Source organism: Hypomesus nipponensis, chromosome 23, assembly GCF_054491055.1.
Source record: "Hypomesus nipponensis isolate SF chromosome 23, ASM5449105v1, whole genome shotgun sequence".
Taxonomy (NCBI): Eukaryota; Metazoa; Chordata; class Actinopteri; order Osmeriformes; family Osmeridae; genus Hypomesus; species Hypomesus nipponensis.
Genome location: NC_140383.1, coordinates 19,627,116 through 19,646,405, shown reverse-complemented (window position 1 = coordinate 19,646,405; position 19,290 = coordinate 19,627,116). Strand labels below are relative to the sequence as shown.

Genomic DNA, 19,290 nt, shown 5'->3' with positions numbered 1-19,290 from the left:
CCAGTGAAGGTGGTAAATATTATACACAAGCTCTCTCTCTCTGTAGGGAAGCCCACATTTGAAGCATGAGGTTAGCACTGTTATTGTGTGCGTGTATATATATATATATATATATATATATATATATATATATATATATATATATATATATATATATATATATATATATAACAGTTAAGGTGCTCTATAAAGTGCAGGGTGAATACATTGGAGGACAGTAGAATAGAGCAGTAAGGAGTGACTTACTGATGTATAGAGATGTCCTTCTCCGTTCATGGCAATGTATAACCCTGTCTTCACCGACTGAATGGCGACCACTCTCAGTCCCACAGGAATGAGGTTGAACAAAGCTGCAAGACAGACAGACAGACAGACAGACACACACACACAGACAAACAGACATACACGCACATAAAAAGACATACACAGACATACAGAGAAAGTATATCATTATACAACCAGTGAGGAGTAACATTTCTGGGGAAATTGTAAAGTGTGCTTGCGACTCTCCCAGGTGTCCATGGTCTCCAGCTTTGTACCTACCTTTGGTGGTACATATTTTGCCCAATTTTAAAAAATATTGGATTAAACATGGTATGGAACCTTCCACAAAACCATAGCAGTACAGTCGGGAATGAGACTCGCATTTTGTACCGGCCTGTCATTTCTAGGCATGTCTATTTTTTGTAAAAACTGTGGAAGGAGTAGCCGTGGCTAAAATAAAATAAAGATGTGGTCAACACTATATGTGAGATAGCAGTAGTTAGCCTTGCTGGTAGCAATCACATATAACAGTACCATCATTAATTTAAAAAATCTGAACTTTAAAAAATACAAAAATACAATGCAGGTGATAGTTGACTTAAATTGTTCAACTGGCTGTGATATGTCCTTGGTTTATTAATTTTTTTCTAAAATATTTATTACATATATTTTCTAAATGACAAGCTTATTGTAGAGTTGTCTTTAGCAACTGACAGGCAGCACCACCACCAGCCTGAGAGACAGCACCACCACCAGCCTGAGAGGCAGCACCACCACCAGCCTGAGAGACAGCACCACCACCAGCCTGAGAGGCAGCACCACCACCAGCCTGAGAGATAGTAGAAGTAACAGCCTGAGAGGCAGCACCACCAGCCTGAGAGGCAGTACCACCACCAGCCTGAGAGGCAGTACCACCACCAGCCTGAGAGGCAGTACCACCACCAGCCTGAGAGGCAGTACTACCACCAGCCTGAGAGACAGCAGCACCACCAGCCTGAGAGGCAGTACCACCACCAGCCTGAGAGGCAGCACCACCACCAGCCTGAGAGGCAGTACTACCACCAGCCTGAGAGGCAGTACCATCAACTGCCTGAGAGATAGTAGAAGTAACAGCCTGAGAGGCAGCACCACCAGCCTGAGAGGCAGTACCACCACCAGCCTGAGAGGCAGTACCACCACCAGCCTGAGAGGCAGTACCACCACCAGCCTGAGAGGCAGTACTACCACCAGCCTGAGAGACAGCAGCACCACCAGCCTGAGAGGCAGTACCACCACCAGCCTGAGAGGCAGTACCACCACCAGCCTGAGAGGCAGTACTACCACCAGCCTGAGAGGCAGTACCACCACCAGCCTGAGAGGCAGTACCACCACCAGCCTGAGAGGCAGTACCACCACCAGCCTGAGAGGCAGTACTACCACCAGCCTGAGAGACAGCAGCACCACCAGCCTGAGAGGCAGTACCACCACCAGCCTGAGAGGCAGTACCACCACCAGCCTGAGAGGCAGTACTACCACCAGCCTGAGAGGCAGTACCATCAACTGCCTGAGAGGCAGCACCACCACCAGCCTGAGAGATAATAGAACTAACAGCCTGAGAGGCAGTAGCACTACAAGCCAGGGGGCAGTCATACTAACAGATGGAGAGGCAGCACCACCCACTTGAGATGCGCTAGTAGTATCAGGGCTGTAAGTGGAGCCACCAGTGGTGCATGTCAGATTGAAGGTTGTCTTTGTTGTTGTAGCACTCTCGCTGGAACTGTTAGCTAATGACTGCTTGAAGTGGGGGAGGAAAACAGGGTGTGTGTCCCTGACTGTGACACCAAGTGTGTGTGCCCGACTGATTTAGTAATGAACTGAGCTGACCCCCAGGTAATTGGTATTGGTGCATCTGTGGTCTTAGAGAGGAAATATGGGCTCTGGTTTGAAAGGCAGAGGGCCAATTAAAGGAAGGGGGCTCGGCTAGTTGTATCTGTGTGATCACATAGAAAGATACTACACTGTATACTACATAGGACTCTAGATTACATACACATGTACTGTATACTACATATTATGGGTGGGAATCTTTTGGTACCTCACAATTCTATGTGATTCTTGGGGTCACGATTTGATTAAAAATCAATTTGGGATTTTTCAGAGATAAAACAAAAAATTAAAACATATTTATAAATAAAAAAAGATTATTGAAAATAACAAAAAATGTTTTTTTTAATCAAGCATATAATACATAAATATCAAATACATTTGTGAATCGTTCTGAATCGCAAGCAGACTGAACCGCGATTCAAATGTGAATTGTTTATTTCCCCCACCCCTAATAAATAGTACACGTAATATAAGTAAAAGTGTTTAAGTTTTATGACGCCATCCCATGGGATAATGATTAGAAAAACCCTTTGAAAAACTTTTAGAAACCCTCTAGGTGCAGGGTTAGTGGTGTCCATATACTTATGTGGGTCTGTCAACAGGAAGTGACACATGCCATCTCCTCTCCTGGAGACAGGAACAATAGACGAGCCAGTGTCACACTGCCCACTAAATCACATTAAGCAGCCAGCCTGGAGAGCTCGGAAAACAGTGCCAGGGACATCTAATAATACTCTCCCCTCTCTCTCTTTATATATATATATATATATATATGATTTTTTGATGTTTTTTGATTTTTACAATATATGCATTCTTATTTTTCCTTTTGTGATGTGAGGGAAGAATCTTTCCCAAAGTGTTGGTTGTCTTTATAATGCTGTGAGGAAGTGACGCTCTTCATCTTGAACACAGCTGCGCATCCCTGGGAAGATGATGATTTTAATCTGTGATAGGCTCACTGAGTCTGTACACAGTGTGGTTCATTTATTTTATTTTATCTTTATCACATATGGTGATCAGGTTACTTAAACATGTAAAATGTGGAGTCAGGTGGCTGAGCGGTTAGGGAATTGGACTAGTAATCAGAAGGTTGCCAGTTTCATTCCCGGCAGTGCAAAAATATGTTGCGTCCTTGGGCAAGGCACTTCACCCTACTTGGGGCCTCTTGCCTCTTAATGTAAATCGATCTGGATAAGCGTGTCTGCTAAATGTAAATGTAAAACATGGAAGTCAAATTGAATGCTCATTTATGTAGGTTGTGTGTCATTTCTTTCCAGTGTGTAATATTCCTATATGGACCGATCTCTTACTCTCTAGCTCTCCCTTGCTCACTCACTCACTCACTCACTCACTCACACTCACACACACACACACTTTTTTGATGCATGTTCAGGACCAATGATACGGTGGCATTTGGTCCGAATGGGAATTAACATAGAAACACAGGTTATTCCATTTCAGTCATTCAATTAAAAGATTACCCTACAGGTTTCAAAGGCCTTATCCGATATTCTGTGTGTTTCCTGTGTGGAAAGCAGAGGATTAGATACTCACAGGAGTTACTGCTGTCATCCTTGGTGCCATCAAGAGAGCCATCAGGGTTCATCTGCAAGTAGTATCCCTGCCTGCAATACAACCTGGTCACTATGCCCTTGAGCTGGGGATCTGGAGGAGGGGAAAGGTAGAAAGAGAGAGACAAAGAGTGAGACAGAGAGAGAGAGAGAGAGACACACAGAGAGAGACAGAGAGAGAGACAGAGAGACAGACACATGGATTAGCAATGATAGATCAGATCCAACTCTCAACACAACACAGAGAAGCAGACATGACTTGGATGGACTGTGACATCAATAAAGACCATGGCTATGGTGAGCTGTGTGGATGTTCTTCTAAAAAACACTTCCAATGCAGCAAAGTAAAAGATATAAACAATACAAGCACATTTAAATCCTGCTGCTGCCTGCCACAACCTTCAGTCCATGAAGGATACAGAGAGATGGGCAGACTAAAACTACAGAGCAGTATTCATAACAACTCCTAAAAGTGCCCCTCTTGGAGGCTCAGACTGGAGACCATCACACTGGACCGGTGTATAACTGAGGTGTGTTAGTATGCATGAAAAGATCAAGCCTCGACAATGCAATTTGTTTGTTTTGTTCGTTTTGCAATTAAACCTTTCAAATTAAATTGACTTCACGTTCCAATCAATACACACAGTGAGACCCTGAGTGTGTGCAGGTGTGGGGGCTTGTGTGTGTGTGTTTGTGTTCAAGTACCCCTGGGGTTCCATGTCATTCGCACTGACTTTAGAGTGAAGACAGCCATCACCCCATATTTTATTCTCAGGTATCCCTGGGGACATGTTGATTCACCTGAGCCCCATCGTGTCAGTGTGTGCTTTGTGTCTTTGTGTGTGTGTGTGTGTGTGTATGTGTGTGTGTGTGTGTGTGTGTGAGCGTGTGTGTGTTTGTCTGCGAGGGCGTTTGCACGTAAGTGTGTGCCTAGACGGACAGACAAACAGTCTGAAGAGGTGTAGCCTGAGGTAGAGGCTGTTGTTTCAGTGTGAGTGTCCCATGGAAATGGTGTTGGGGAGGGGTATCTATCTTAGTGAATTTCCACTGGCAAATCTTCACCTGGTGACAAAGAGGTTGTCTCTTGGCTTTGAACAAACACACAGTTCTGGCTTTCTCAGGCAAACAATGATGACACAATGATCACAAATAGCATGATAGAGCACCTCGGTTAAACGACCAGTGATACGATTTACAATGGGAAAAGGTTAGCTTAGCATTCAATCATTAGCTTTAGCAACAAAATGGGATATTTTCAAATACATTTTTCTTTCCATCCACAACACATGAATAACAATGAGTCTGTCTCTCTGTCTATAAGTATCCCTCTCTCCCTGTGATGGCAGGGTTACCTGGAATCCTTTCATCTGGGAATGGGCTACAAACACCAACCTGTTATTGTCTCTTTAGTTGTCAATCTGCCCGGCAAATGCAGGCTACCCCCACTACTACAGTGTGTGTGTGTGTGTGTATGTGTGTGTGTCCTGGCCCTGTGCCTGGTGAAAGAGCTACTGTAACACATCAAAGGAAGGGAGTTCAGGGCTTCAGTGAAGGGCAGAGAACACCCAGGCCTGCAAATAAATGAGCACACTCTCTCTTCCTCTCCTTCTGTCTCCGTGTGTTTCTCTCTCTCATTCTGCCTAAGTATATTTCCGTTTGTTCGTAAACCCCACTCAAAGACACACACGGCTTTGTAATGACACCCCAACTGCCCCCCAGGGTGTGTGTGAGTGGAGAGCGGGAGAACGTACCTATGATCAATGACAGACTTTGATTCGAGGCATACAGTAACCGCATGTACGACTGGATGGTGATTGATTCTAGAAGGGTTTGGATGTGAATCATCAGCAATCATTCAAATTAAACATGTGTTTGTCATAAGCTGCACGTGTGTGGTCATGTGTGTACATGCTTCGATGTGTGTGTGTGTGTGTGTGTGTGTGTGTGTGTTACCATGTTTGCAAGGACGTGTGTGTGTGATTGTGTGTGTAGGTGCTCTTGCTGTTATATCTGAAAAGTATCTTTCACACATTTGGAATTCAAAGACCTGGACCAACCATCGGTTCTATTATCCATGCATGCCTTTTGAACACGACATGCGTGTGCGTTGGTACATGTGTTGGAGTGAAATGTTAAGTTAATGAACTTCTGTCATCCGCAGGAACAGCTCACGGGCGCTGCTGTGAACTGCAGATAAGACTATGGGTTATTTTCAAATTCTGTAAACGACTGTAGATTTGAGGGAATTCATTGTCATGTAAGGGATTTAGCAGTGTATAATAGAAGCTAACAATAAAACCTGATTAGTGGGGTGGTATTTCATAAATGTCCTCTCCATCTGCCTGACACAAATGGCATACAAGCAGAGGTGGAACATGAGAATGCAAGAGGAACAGACAGACATTTGAGAATGACTCTGCATTTGTTTTGACCAGCTGAGAGGGGCTAAACATAGTTCATAGGATAAAATGGGGAAATTCTTCTCTGCATAAGAGAGACTTCTCTGTGGAGCTGTTGAGCGAGATGTCTCTGTCTTCTTCTCGCTCCATCTTTCACTCTCCCCCTCTCCCCCCCCCCCTCTCTCTCTCTCTCTCTCTCTCTGTATATCTCCTCCTGCGGTCATGGTTTGCCACGATATTGGTTTTTGAAATGGAGATATATTTTTATTCCCCCGTTTTTCTGTGGCTTTATGTAAATGCTTTGGGTTCTTTGTCAGCGGGAGAGACTTGCCTTCAAACCCCTCTAAATCCAGAACTGGAACAGACTCTTTTCTGTCACAGCTGGGCTAGGATGACTGCTGCAGCCCCTCTCCCCACTGACCCAACGTATCTTTACCTTTCTCTCCTTCTTTACATTATCTCTCTCCTCCTCTATCTCTCCTCCTCTATATCTCTCTGTCTTTCTTCTCTGCCATTCTCAATCCACCTCTTCTCGTAAACGGTGGCTGTCAACTGTGGCATGCACACACACACACACAATCACACACACACATGCATTCACAATATGCATGGACAGATGCATGCATGCATGCACACACACACATACACACAGCACATGTACACAACAGCGTGACAACTGCTGGTCCAGTCCTAACTGACCCACTTAAGATCCTCCTGGAATACACGCAGGTCTTTTTCAGACAACCTTGGAAAGACCATCCTCGTCTGACTCATGAGAAAGGACAGAGCAGTCTGCATTTAGGTCTGGGTCTCAGACTACTGTCAGAAGGCCTACCAGGGACTACCGTGAGTGTCCCAATCCTGTCCGGAGACGGACATCCGATACCCTGGACCTAATCCAAAATGGGCTAATCTCCTCATCTGTATGCGCCGTCTAATAATCTGTCCATTTAATCTGGTGATGCGATCACAGCCTTGTTCCTGCAGTGAGCGGACAGGCCTGGGTGCACAACAGAGCGGTGTCTATAGGAGATCACACGTTACTTTATAACCCTGATCTCCACTGATCCCCACAGTCAAGCTGTTATCCCATCTCTCTGTATCCACATCTGAAGAGAAATCCATTAATGAATCAATGCTGGCCGGAGATGCTGTGACGGACAGGATCATGTGTTGCGTCAATCTATGGTGGTGGATTATACAGCACAGAGCCCTGTACATGAGGCTAGATCCTCTGCAGGACATGCAATAGTCAATTCTAGCCCCACTGAGTCTCTGGATCCTTCAGTATAATCTGATATGACAGAATGCTTTCCAATTCCTAGGCAGCATATTCAGCAAACTGGCATGCCATAGGCTTTGTATTGCCTTCAAAAGGAAGAGTTCGTCTCCCTGTGGGAAACTCACACACTCAGCAGATATCTGACACTGATCCAAAGGGGATGAATAAGTATACCCGAGCACTCATCTCTGCTGGACCATGTACATTATGACGGTGTCCTCCAGTAAGCTTCCATCTCAACCAACTCCTGGACATATAACATACAACAACGTAGAAGTAGCGCACATTTGACGTATGACAAAAAACTTGAATACAATAATACATATATGTCACACATAATAGCCTAATATTCACGAGAAAAAAAAAAAGAAAATAAAAAAAGAATTTGGCCTGCCTCAAAATCCTCACACAAAGAGTGGGATCCCCCCCACTCACACAACCTCACTCCAGGAGTGTTTAGCTGTGTGAGATCTGAAATGAACACATGATCACACATGATATCACATGACGGGGCAGTGAGCTTTATTCTCCGGAAATGTCCTCCAAGGGAGACGCCGGCATTGAATTAAACACATCCAACCCAGCAAGTCATTAGTCTTCCTTAGCGGACACTGTGTGTGTGTGTGTGTGTGTGTGTGTGTGTGTGTGTGTGTGTGTGTGTGTGTGTGTGTGTGTGTGTGTGTGTGAGTGTGTGTGTGTGTGTGTGTGTGTGTGTGTGTGAGGGTGTGTGTGTGTGTGTGTGTGTGGGAGAGAGAAAGAGAGGGAGAGAGGGAGAGAGGTGGGAATGGATAGAGAGAGAGAGAGAGAGAGAGAGAGAGAGAGAGAGAGAGAGAGAGAGAGAGAGAGAGAGAGAGAGAGAGAGAGAGAGAGAGAGAGAGAGAGAGAGAGAGATGCTTAGTGTGGGTGTTTTCCAAACAGTCCCTAGCGAGCCCTGGAATCTACGGTCTGAAACCTTCTGCTAAAGATTTTCCCAACTCTCAGGCGAGCGGTGGAAATTAATGAGGTATATTCCCATAAGGACTTTAATCACAAATAACACAAATTAAACTGAGGGACAACCGAGTATTTGCCCTGTGGTCTGATTAGAATTCCATCATCCAGAAACCAGGACAAATCATCCATTTCAGAACATATTTTCCCCTTTCATGTTTCTTATCTTGTTAATATCTTAGCATTTAGTGTTAGGTGGAGCCTTATTACAAGGCAGGGCCGAAGGATCTCTGGATAGAAGGATCTCCTTTAGAATCTAAGGGTAGTGGGATCAAAAGGCAGGGATTTCTAGTTCCAGTGGCAGTGCCAGTAGGATTTCTTGGAGAAATGCCAGTGGGATCTCATCACTATTTCAGGTGCTTGGAGACAAGCTGTAATAAAATGGCTGCTGAAGGTATGTGGTTGTCGAGGTGTTCTGAGGATAATTTGTCACCGCGGGTTAGCCTGCCGTCCGCATCTTTGACTCTCTGATTTATTTACGTGTGACTCCCTCTGTAGACAACGGTGACAAGTACTAAGATATACAGCCAGCCAGACTGGCCACCAGCCCGCATTAGGGGTTTATCAGCCTCTCTCTTCCTACTGGCTCAGCCCAGCAGAGCCCACTCTCTTTCTACCTCCAAGGAACACAGCCACTGGCTCATTGGACCCTGCACTGAACACAATCCAATATGAAGACCACACACCACAACCTCACACATTCACAGCCTCATGTATGCACTGCACATACACCAGTATTAGGTGAAGGATTGTTGTTCCCGCACACGTTATTCATAGCAACATTTAAGAGAAGTGGATGTACATTTTGGACAATTCATTTTGGTTTTCATTTCACTATACTGTGGAATGCATTAGTCATACAGAACTAAGTGGATATGCCTTTAGACAGCAAATGGTCATCATAACACGTGTAGTAAAGCAATGCAGTTGTCATTTTTTAAATAAAAACCAGAAAAACACATATAGGCCTATTATTTTGTCACAGAAACAGTTAATAAAATATCTCGAGGTCTTCACATATTGGGCAGATCCAAATGGCCTACACTCATAAATAACAATAAATAGGGATAACCACTTCATGAGGCTAGACTTAACACTCAGAGATAGCATCTACTCTGCAACAGGTGCAACACCTGGTGATCGACATAGATCAGTCGCTCTCACATATTGCTACGGAAGGAGAGGGATTATTTTAATCAGATGATTCTAATGCCGCCTGTTTACCGCAAATCATTATGTTGGTTTTATTACCCAACATACCCTTTATTATCCTGTAAAAGTGGTTAGATGGCAATTCTCTTTACCAGCCCCAAGGTGGTATTATTAGAGAGAAAACGCAGATGACATTTCATAAGTGGAACGAATATGTAGGATCGGAACAAAAGGCTTTGGCCCTCGGATTCATACAATTATGCGAGAAAAGATTATGTTTGAAAAGCGTAACCCCCGTTCCACGGGATATATTGACCTTTTCGTTTGTATTGAAATGAGTTTCATTCGTTGCTCTCAACTGTAGTCGAGTGTGTGCACTAACACTTCGGTAATTCATGAGCTTTACAGAGATAGGGCCTGGTCTAGTAAAGCTAGAGGGACAGGACTCAAACCAAAGACATCACGCGCAACGAGTCCATAGACAGGGTAACCGAGATTGCATGTAGGCTAAACTAAAGAAAAAACATACCCAGCCATACCTAGACACAACTGTACATTAGGCAATTTACCCTTTTACGAACGGTTGAAATTGTTGATTGTTTTGCGATGTTGGATTAAACACGACACATGTTTTCTGTTATGGACTCTTTTTTTTCTTTCAGTAGCCTATCATAGAAATGCAACAAATGGAGAGAAAGTCGCGTGTGATGTTTTCATTCAAACCATTCACTCCGATGGATGGGAACAGGTGTACGTAACTGCACTGCACAACACGTTAACAGGCAACCCTCACACAAAACTTCCCACACCTTGTCTCCGTAGCCGCCGCTTTCTGAGACCGAAGATGCGCACTTTAGAGAAGATGTCGACCAGGTTGCCATTACAGAGCCCCTTGTTCTTGTTAGGGCTCTTCCTCCGCCGGTTGGTGGAGGGCCGGTCGACATGCTGCTCCCGCGCCTGCCGTTTCTGACGGATCAACCCACTGGCGATCGCAGCAGCCATGACTCAAAATCTCACAACTGCTCAAGTCCAGTCTGCACACGGAGCACAGACTACACAAACAGCCGCCTCTCAGAGCTCGCAGCCCGGGTCACAGTCCCATGGTGGCGGCCTGGCGGTCCGGTCCGTGATAACGTGTCAAGTACGCTATGCTTCAAGATGCTTGTATATATTTGTCTAATCACTACATTTTAGCAGTGATGGCAAACACTTGTCATCTCTCTTACAATTCATTGGCATCGTGAAAACGGATATCAAAATATTTTATTCCATATTGGCATTGAAAATAATATCCTCGTTCAGAATAAATCTTGCCTTAACTCACCCAGAACGAAATTGCAGATGCTCAGTCATACCTGCGTATTGATTTTCAGTTAATTGCCTGAGACATTTTTAGTTCCAGCTTCTCCTAAATAACCACTGCCGGCGTCCCCAGCCTCCCTCCGATATTCTCCCTTTCTTTTCTTTTTTTCTTCCTCGCAGCCCGTTCTGCACAGCCCCTACACAGAGGCAGACACGCCGTTTCTATGTGTGTGGCACCAGTCGCCAAACAAACAAAGAGAAGCGCCTTTACTGACAACAGTTACCGTCGGAGAGCGGGCACCGACTCGCCGGAGAGAAGCTCTGGCTGTCGACAGCGGCGGTTACGCACAGCAAGTTTGCATGTATCATTCAGCAACAGCAGTCCACAGGCGTCCGTTAAGAAACGCCATAAGCACGCAAGTGAAGACGCATTAATGGCACACCGTTGTGTGACTTGTAACTAGGTGCAGTAAGTTACATTTTCAGTCTTGACATCGAAGACAGGCTATCCAAACAGGCAGACACCGCAGAGTGCGTTTCAGAAAACCGTTCCTTTGTACTCCTTTTTTTCCCCCTTTCACAACTGGGTTGTCTTTTTGATTCTCCGTGTGAACAGAAAACAAACACAAGATGAGGGAAGAAAAAAACAACACCTAACCAACGCTGACCTGGGTCCTGTGCGGATGACGTCTGCTGTGAGTGACAGCTGCATTCAAATGCAAAAACTTAGAACGCTTCTCTCAGCTGGCCAAGCGATACGACTTTACGATTTTGCTTCACAAAATCCACGGCGAAGGAGAGACTGCAAACCATGCGTAATTACAAGAAAAGAGAGAGGTGGTTTTCACAAAGCATACCCTATGTCTCTCTGAAGCGTAAAGGAACATCTCGCAGTTTGTTCCCCGCTGTGGGATGAGCAAGGGGTGCCTGCTGTTTCTGTCTGTAGATGAAGAGTACCTCCTCCTATCAACAAGTCGTAACGATTCAGACCCTCGTTAGCATTCCCTTCTGTCCCCTCGACCACCCGAGCTCAAGCCTTTTAGCTTCGAGGAAATTACCAGTGGGGTTTTGGTTGTTGAGCCTGTCGGTCAGATTCGATAGTTGCAGCGGCGAGTGTAGTCAAACAATAACGAACACCCCCGCTGTAAACGTAATGGCAGCACATTGAGATGGGTAGTTAGAGCACGAACTCTATGGCAAGTGGCGAAGGTTGATGTGGGCACCCAAAACCAACACATATGACCCCCATTATTTTGGGGGGCATGGAGCCAGGCATCAAGCATTGGACTATATGCTAAAACACATCTGAAGCACGATGCATAGATTAACTTCACTAGAAAGGCGTGCTAGTTTAACAGGATGCATACACTAAATCAGAGATTAGATGTGTTGCTCTTCTTAACACTTGAGTGGAAAGCAAACCTCCATGCATCCATCTATCCAAGCTTTGTTGTATATTTATTGTAATTGCGTTCCTATGTTTCACATTATCTCTGTGCAGTGCTCCACGGACCTGGTTTCACTGTGGTTTCAGCACCACGGACAGCGGATCTCTCCCGCGATTCTCCGTTTTTCTCCTGGTTTCTCTTTTTCTCTCACCCTGTCTGTCCACGGCTCCTTGTGTGTGTGCGTGTGTGTGTGTTTGTGTGTGTGTGTGTCCTTCTCACACACGCATACACAGCCAAATATCTGGAATTCAACAGCAGCATTCAAACCAACACGCTGCGTTTTTCAGTAACCTCCAGGCAGGAGCATTCGAAATCACTGTAATTCAAGATGTTGAATATGCAATGAACGATTCTAATGCCCGGTTTGTTAATAATGAATGCTGCCTGTTTGAAGATAACGAGCATCAGCCATGAACCTCTGAACAAAATACCCATTGCTTTCTCCATGATAGATATTATAGAGACGCAAAAAAACAAGAAGCATGGAAATTAAAACTCAAGAGAGCCATCTACTGTCTGTCATTGTAATTAAACGACATGCTCTCATAGGAACGTTTGTGGCCCCACCGCGCTGCGTTATTCCACATTGATCGGCTACTTGTTGATGCCGAGTCAGGCTAGCGGGCTAGTCGCATTACCAAACGGCATTCACGTACAGCGGCGGCAGAGACCTCAGGAGCCTGTTGGAGAGAGGATCATGTCCGGCATCACCGGGTTTCTGTGCCTGCTCGTGTTCATGCAGTGCGCAAAAAGCGCCTTTGTATAGGCTACCTTATGCAGTCCCTTGAAAACCTGCAGTTTGCTCACCTACTGAGACCAAATTATGTCTCCGTATTAGAATAGATTAAACTTTATGAAAACTTTATTAAAATTATGGTAGAATTTTACATTAAGTCTCGGCATGCGGAGAAACACTGACGCTAAATTATGCCTCTGGCCAGCCGATATTCAGGGAGCCGCTGCAGTTAGCGTTCTATCCAGCAGCGGACACTGTTAGCCAGGCAATGACTCTACGCCTAGAGCAGCGAGCACGTGCGCGTGCGCGCACACACACATCTGCACATACACGCACGCACACTCACATACACACACAGTGCAGTACATGCAGGATTTCTTGTCTCTAAAAAGTTTGATTAGCCTTCATGCAGATTAACAACTGAATATTTACTCCTACACACAGTGGTCTTATTTAATTGTTTTGATAAAAAGAAATGTCACTAGGATACAAATACCATCTAATCATCATCAAGTGCATGATTTGACGTTCAGCCTCAGTAGAACAAAATATCTTATAGCAACCTGCTGTATGCAGCACACGGGCCAAATCATTATCGTGCGTGTTTTCTGGATTTCAATTTGCCGTAACAGGCATATCCTTGTACACTGCTAATGAGATATTTGAACCAAGTGCTTGATAGGATGGAATAGCAGCATCTACACAATTATTTCATTCAAAGTTGTAAACATTATTTATATTTATATTTAGTTTACTTAGATACCTAATAACTTATTTACTTATCTATTTTTCTTATTTGTGTATTTTTTTATATTTTTTTTACAGAAGCCTAATCTCAAACATTGCTTTGTCCAGATGACACTGTCAATGTATACTTGATGAATAAAAATGTAATTCTGACTTTTACACATCCAGTATTGCTGTCTCTGCAGTCCGTACATATGTACAATTATTTATTATCTGAAAGAGGAGGAGAGTAGATGAGGGTCAGATCTAGGTGGACATTGGTATCTGTACAACAATCACACACTGAGAATGCAAACAGTAAACTGTGTCTGGCAGAACAATGAATATACACACACCCTTCTTAAACACTCTGCAGGATGAGACTCCCAGATCCCATACTCCCACCACTAGACAGCACACGAGGAGAAGGAATGCTTCACATACCTACGTGTTTTTTCCTCCGGAAAGTGTGCGAGTCCATGGTCCTGTTGACCCATATCCAGCCTTCCTGGTCCCCAATCCCAGAGCCCAACACCAGGACCCGCCTCACACTGCCTCGACCTCTCATTTATACAGCCTACACTAGCCGCTAACACGGTTAGCTAGTCGGAACTGACAATCCGCCCCAAACTGTTCACATTAATTTGTCCGAGCACACTGGCAAGCGACACTTGCGTGACCTGCAAGGAGGGGGTCGTGCAGAAAAAAGGATTGAAGATGATTTTGCAGCTAATCTACGGAGCAGTGTATACTGTGGAACAAGCACATTTACACGTTTAAGGTGACAGATAGGAGCCAAACTGGGATTTTGCAGGGGTAATCACAGCATACTGGGACAGTGCAGAGCAGAGTCAGGGACGGACATCAGCCCCTCACAGTGGTGCAGGCGAGGCGGAGGGGGGCTTTATAAACACTGTATAGGGTCTATATGACCATGGTGTGTTGCCAACTGAACCCCCTCCAACCCGGCGATCCGACCAGACCAGAGGAAGACTTATGAAGCCACACAGCCATCAGGGCAGGAAGTTCTAATCAAATCTCCCTACTCCGAAATTACGTTACCGCCAGCAAGATCCCCTATGCCAAATGTCACCCAATTGGAATTGAGTAAACATGGTTTTTGATGATCCCAGGCTGCTCTCATGTCCGCCCCCCCCCCCCCCCCCCCTTCATTTAAGCCCTCTCCTCCATATTAGCCTGGCTGGACTCACGGGCTTTCTCCCTTTAGCTCGTCCCTAACCCGACTCCGTAGGGAACTAATGAATGTTCCAGAACACATACACGAATGGTTGTTTTGCTGGGAATGTGTGTGTTGTCCAGCCTCATCCTCAAGGTGTATCCAGACACCAGACTCACCCGTACAGCTACGGACACAAACTACTGCACACTGCTGTAGAGTACTGCCTGAGTGTGTGTATAGACGTGTGAAAGCGGATCATCGATTTTCTATAGAAGCCTAATAGTTCAGGCCAATCAGCCTGTATAGTCGAGAGGGGGGGGGGGGGCATCCGTATAGATCTTTAGAGGGTTAGGGTGGGGGGTGGAGGTGAAGAGTTCTACTAAGCAGCATTGAATTTCCTCTCACAAAGAGCATTTGTGAGACGATTAACGATTGTTTTGATGAGTGTATGGACAAACTACAGGGAGAGAGGATATGGCAGCACATCAACGTATCGGATCTCGAGGATTCAGTGATAACGCACACCTGTGGTTCTCCTACACCGAACATAAGACGAATGGGAAATAGGGTTAGGGCTGGGGAGATACACGAAGGGACGGCCATTTGTTCAACGGTCATAAATGATTAAAAGAGCGGCACCACTGCAGCACAGTGAGTATGATCCAAGAGGACCTGAGTGCTGAGCCGTTCAGCTTGGACGGCCGAGCGCAGCCATGACCCAATCAGACGGTTCTGGTCAACCAGCCCCCCACATAGTTATGCAGCTGTGCTGCAGGAGTGTGCTGCAGGATTCTTGCTTCCATCTCCGTGTGAAGCAGCCCCACGCAGGCAGCTAGAACGTTCCAGCACCGACTGTCTATGTACAAAACGTGCTCTCTGTACTCATGGAGTTGAGCACTGAAGAGAGATAGAGAGAGAGGGGAGAGGGGGGGAGGGAGGGAAAGAGAAATGGAGAACGTGTGAGAGAGTCAAATGGATTGTGACAGCCAGTCAATTTGGGAGCAAATCCGTCTGGGTTGGCAAAGTAAACCTGAGGTCTGTCCATGGTGATAAAGTTAACGCAGGGTCCAGTCTAATGTGCTCCGGGTGTCGCACATCGTTCGGACGGAGCGAAAGGCCAGGGAGATCGATGCTGGACGTGTCACAGGAGGGCTGAGGGCTTTTGCCATTTAGTTTGACTTTTACACCTCAGGAGGAAACCAGATTACAGCAGGAGGAAAGAGCACCTGGATCCTGGGGCCCACAGATGAATCACACAGACACTTTCCCGGAGGGGTCTGATAGGTCCAAGAGTCAGTCCCACTTTTGTTCACTGTCACTACCACACCTCTGTGTGTGTGGTATATGGGTTGTGGGTATCCCGGGTATAGAAGAGGTCTGGGAGCATTTGACTGTTGTGAAAAGCAGCAGTGCCTAGAATAGCTGGAGTAGGCCTAAGCTAGAGAGGTAGAAAAGCAGAAGAGTTGAAGGAAGAGAGAGAGGGTGAGTGATAGAGAGACATATAGAAGGAAGAAAATGGATACAACATGTGTATATGTCTCTCCCACTCCCACTCCCTAGTCCTCCTCATCCTCACTCGCGCCCTGTCACTCATGCTCTCTCTCTCTCCCCCCTCCCTCCCTCTCTCTCCCTCTCTCTCTCTATCTCTCTCTCTCCCCCTCTCTCTCTCTCTCTCTCTCTCTCTCTCTCTCTCTCTCTCTCTCTCCCTCCCTCCCTCTCTCTCCCTCTCTCTCTCTCCCCCTCCCTCTCCCTCTCTCTCTCTCTCTCCCTCTCTCTCTCTCTCTCTCCCTCTCTCTTTCTCTCTCTCTCTCTCTCTCTCTCCCTCTCTCTCTCTCTCTCTCTCTCTCTCTCTCTCTCTCTCTCTCTCTCTCTCTCTCCTCCCTCCCTCCCTCTCCCTCTCCCTCTCCCTCTCCCTCTCCCTCTCCCTCTCCCTCTCCCTCTCCCTCTCCCTCTCCCTCTCCCTCTCCCTCTCCCTCTCCCTCTCCCTCTCTCTCTCTTCATTCCTGTAGGACTGCAGGAGGGATGGAATGTGCACTGTCAGCAGTGCTGAGACAGGCACAGTGGAGAATCCTAGGGCAGTGTGGGAGAATATCAATTAGCCCTGCAGGGAGAGGCTTCCGTTTGTGTGTGTGTGTGGGTGTGTGTGCTTGTGTGTGTGTTACATTTTCATCTTATATTCTGGTCACAACCAAAAAACATGATTTTAATATAAAATATTTGTATCGACATCTCTCACATAACCTGATGTTGCACAATGATTGTGCACACTTTTGATTTGAGGCTTGATTCCTTTTTTATTTTTTTAAGGAGCACTAAACCCTGACTATCGAAAGAGTCTAGACAGAGTCCTTAAAACCATCAATAGTGTTGATTCTGTATTTTGTTAGCCTATGGTCTGACCCTCTCTAGAGGTTTCTCTGGTGTCTCTAGAGTCGGGGATCCTCACTGAATTGCTACTTCCAAGGTCTCTTCAATTTCTTTCCTAGTTTTCCTGGGAGTTTATATTTGTCTTCCTTAAGGGTTTAGGTTCATGTAGATGCAGTTCTGCAGGTGTATGTGAAGCCCTCTGTGACATTGCTTTCATTGATTTGATTGATTTAACTGCCCCAAGACGAGGTGTTATCTTGGTTAGATTCATTTGATTGATTGATTGATTGATTAATGGGACTGATCTCAGATCTTACTCTGATCTGGGACTCTACAGGCAGCACTCCCATTTCTGACCTACCTCTGATCAAGTTACTGTGTGCTCATTGCCTCACACCCACAACAGAAATGAACACACCTCGCATACAGCAAACACGCTTCGCACACACACACATACACACACACACAGTCAATTTCTTCCACAGACCAATTCAAATAGCATCAAAGAGGCGTAAAGCCTAGGATGGTCCTCTGGAGACTGAGAGCCTGCAGGAATTCCACCCACCCACCCACGCACACACACAATTGCTTACACTTGCATGCACACACACACACACACATATAGCACACATACAACACAAAGACACACACACACGAAAGCATTCAGAGCTATCTAACTTGCAGCCATTTTAAAACACTGTGATAGTATATGATGTCAGAGTAATATTTCATTCAAAAGCAACTTATTTCAAAGCTTGTCTTGATACAGTATGCCTAATTGCTGTAGGATTGAATATGCCTGAGGATTAAATTACAAACGCTGCAGTATTGCAGTGCAGGAGAAACTACATATACCATAATGGGGCAAACAAAGCAATATTAGAAAGGAAAATAATATTTATTTCCTGCCTGGCCCCCCAGTAGTGGAATCAACTCCCCACCTCCATCAGAAACACAGACTGTCTCTCCACCTTCAAGAGAAGGCTTAAGACACACTTGTTCCGGGAGTACAACGGTACTTAGGAATGCTCTGCTGAACCCAATGCTAGTTTCCTCTAAGATCACAATGACTCTTGCTTAGAGACTGTTGCTCTTGTTGGTTAGTGGTAGCTGATTTAAACTGTTGTATTCTATTTAGTTAGTTAATCTTGTTTTTATCTTACTTTTTGCTTGCACTTAAAGATTCATGTTGTTGAATTGTAACTTGCTTAACTACATCCTCTTATGGTTTTTCCCTTTGGCACTTTTTGGTTGTTCACAATGTGTGCTTCTTGTTTTGGCAACCCGCAATGCTTTGGGGTTATCTTGTTGTTATTATCAGTGACCTATGCACTTTGTAATGCTCTCTCTTGGAAGTCGCTTTGGATAAAAGCGTCTGCTAAATGAATAAATGTAATGTAAATGATTTAAAATAGTAGACAAGAACATGATTAGTCAAAACTAGGAATGATACTTACAGTAAGAAGAAATTGTAACATGTACCAGAATCAAAACAATACTTTAAAAAAGTAACAGGTTGAAATATATAATTGATCAGTCAAATAAGGAAGAGAGATATGAAACTGTGTCCAGAAATCTGCAAAATATCACTGCGAATAGCTGTGTCTGTACACAAGTGTACATATGTAGATTTGCATTAATAGCTTCCAGATAGCACACAGATGACACACAACCTATCCACAAGACTTACTGAAAAACATATTTCACACAAGTACACACAGACATACAAACACAGATACACACACAAAAAACATGCAAACAGTTCACACACTGAACGTCTAACCCTCTGTTCCAACAAAAGCTTGTCCAACTCCCCATGTCTATTCAAACGAACACAGTTTGCTTGTTCCAGAAGGCTGGGGAACTTTGGAAGCCTAAAAGTTCAACTGAAAGAGACATACAAGAACTAAACCACTTTAGTTTCTCCCTAAAGCCCACTATAACTTTTATCTTTGCATAATTCAAATAGACAACCTTACGTGCATTACAGTGCCAGATAAGAACTCC

The 19,290-nt window shown here is 45.0% G+C and overlaps 1 protein-coding gene across 3 annotated transcripts in view; it reads right to left on the bottom strand.

Moving 5' to 3' along the window:
* The window catches only part of fgf14 (fibroblast growth factor 14), an 87,764-nt gene that overhangs the window by 25,097 nt on the left and 43,377 nt on the right, over positions 1-19,290 (bottom strand). The window contains exons 1-3 of one of the 3 annotated variants that reach the window (XM_084688923.1): positions 10,334-10,526; positions 3,685-3,795; positions 247-350 (exon numbers count right to left, since the gene is read on the bottom strand). In XM_084688923.1, the coding sequence (XP_084545049.1) occupies positions 247-350; positions 3,685-3,795; positions 10,334-10,526 (408 nt within the window). Of the gene's footprint in view, positions 1-246; positions 351-3,684; positions 3,803-10,333; positions 10,527-19,290 lie in introns of those variants that run through there. The other 2 variants (XM_084688922.1, XM_084688921.1) reach the window with 2 other exon arrangements.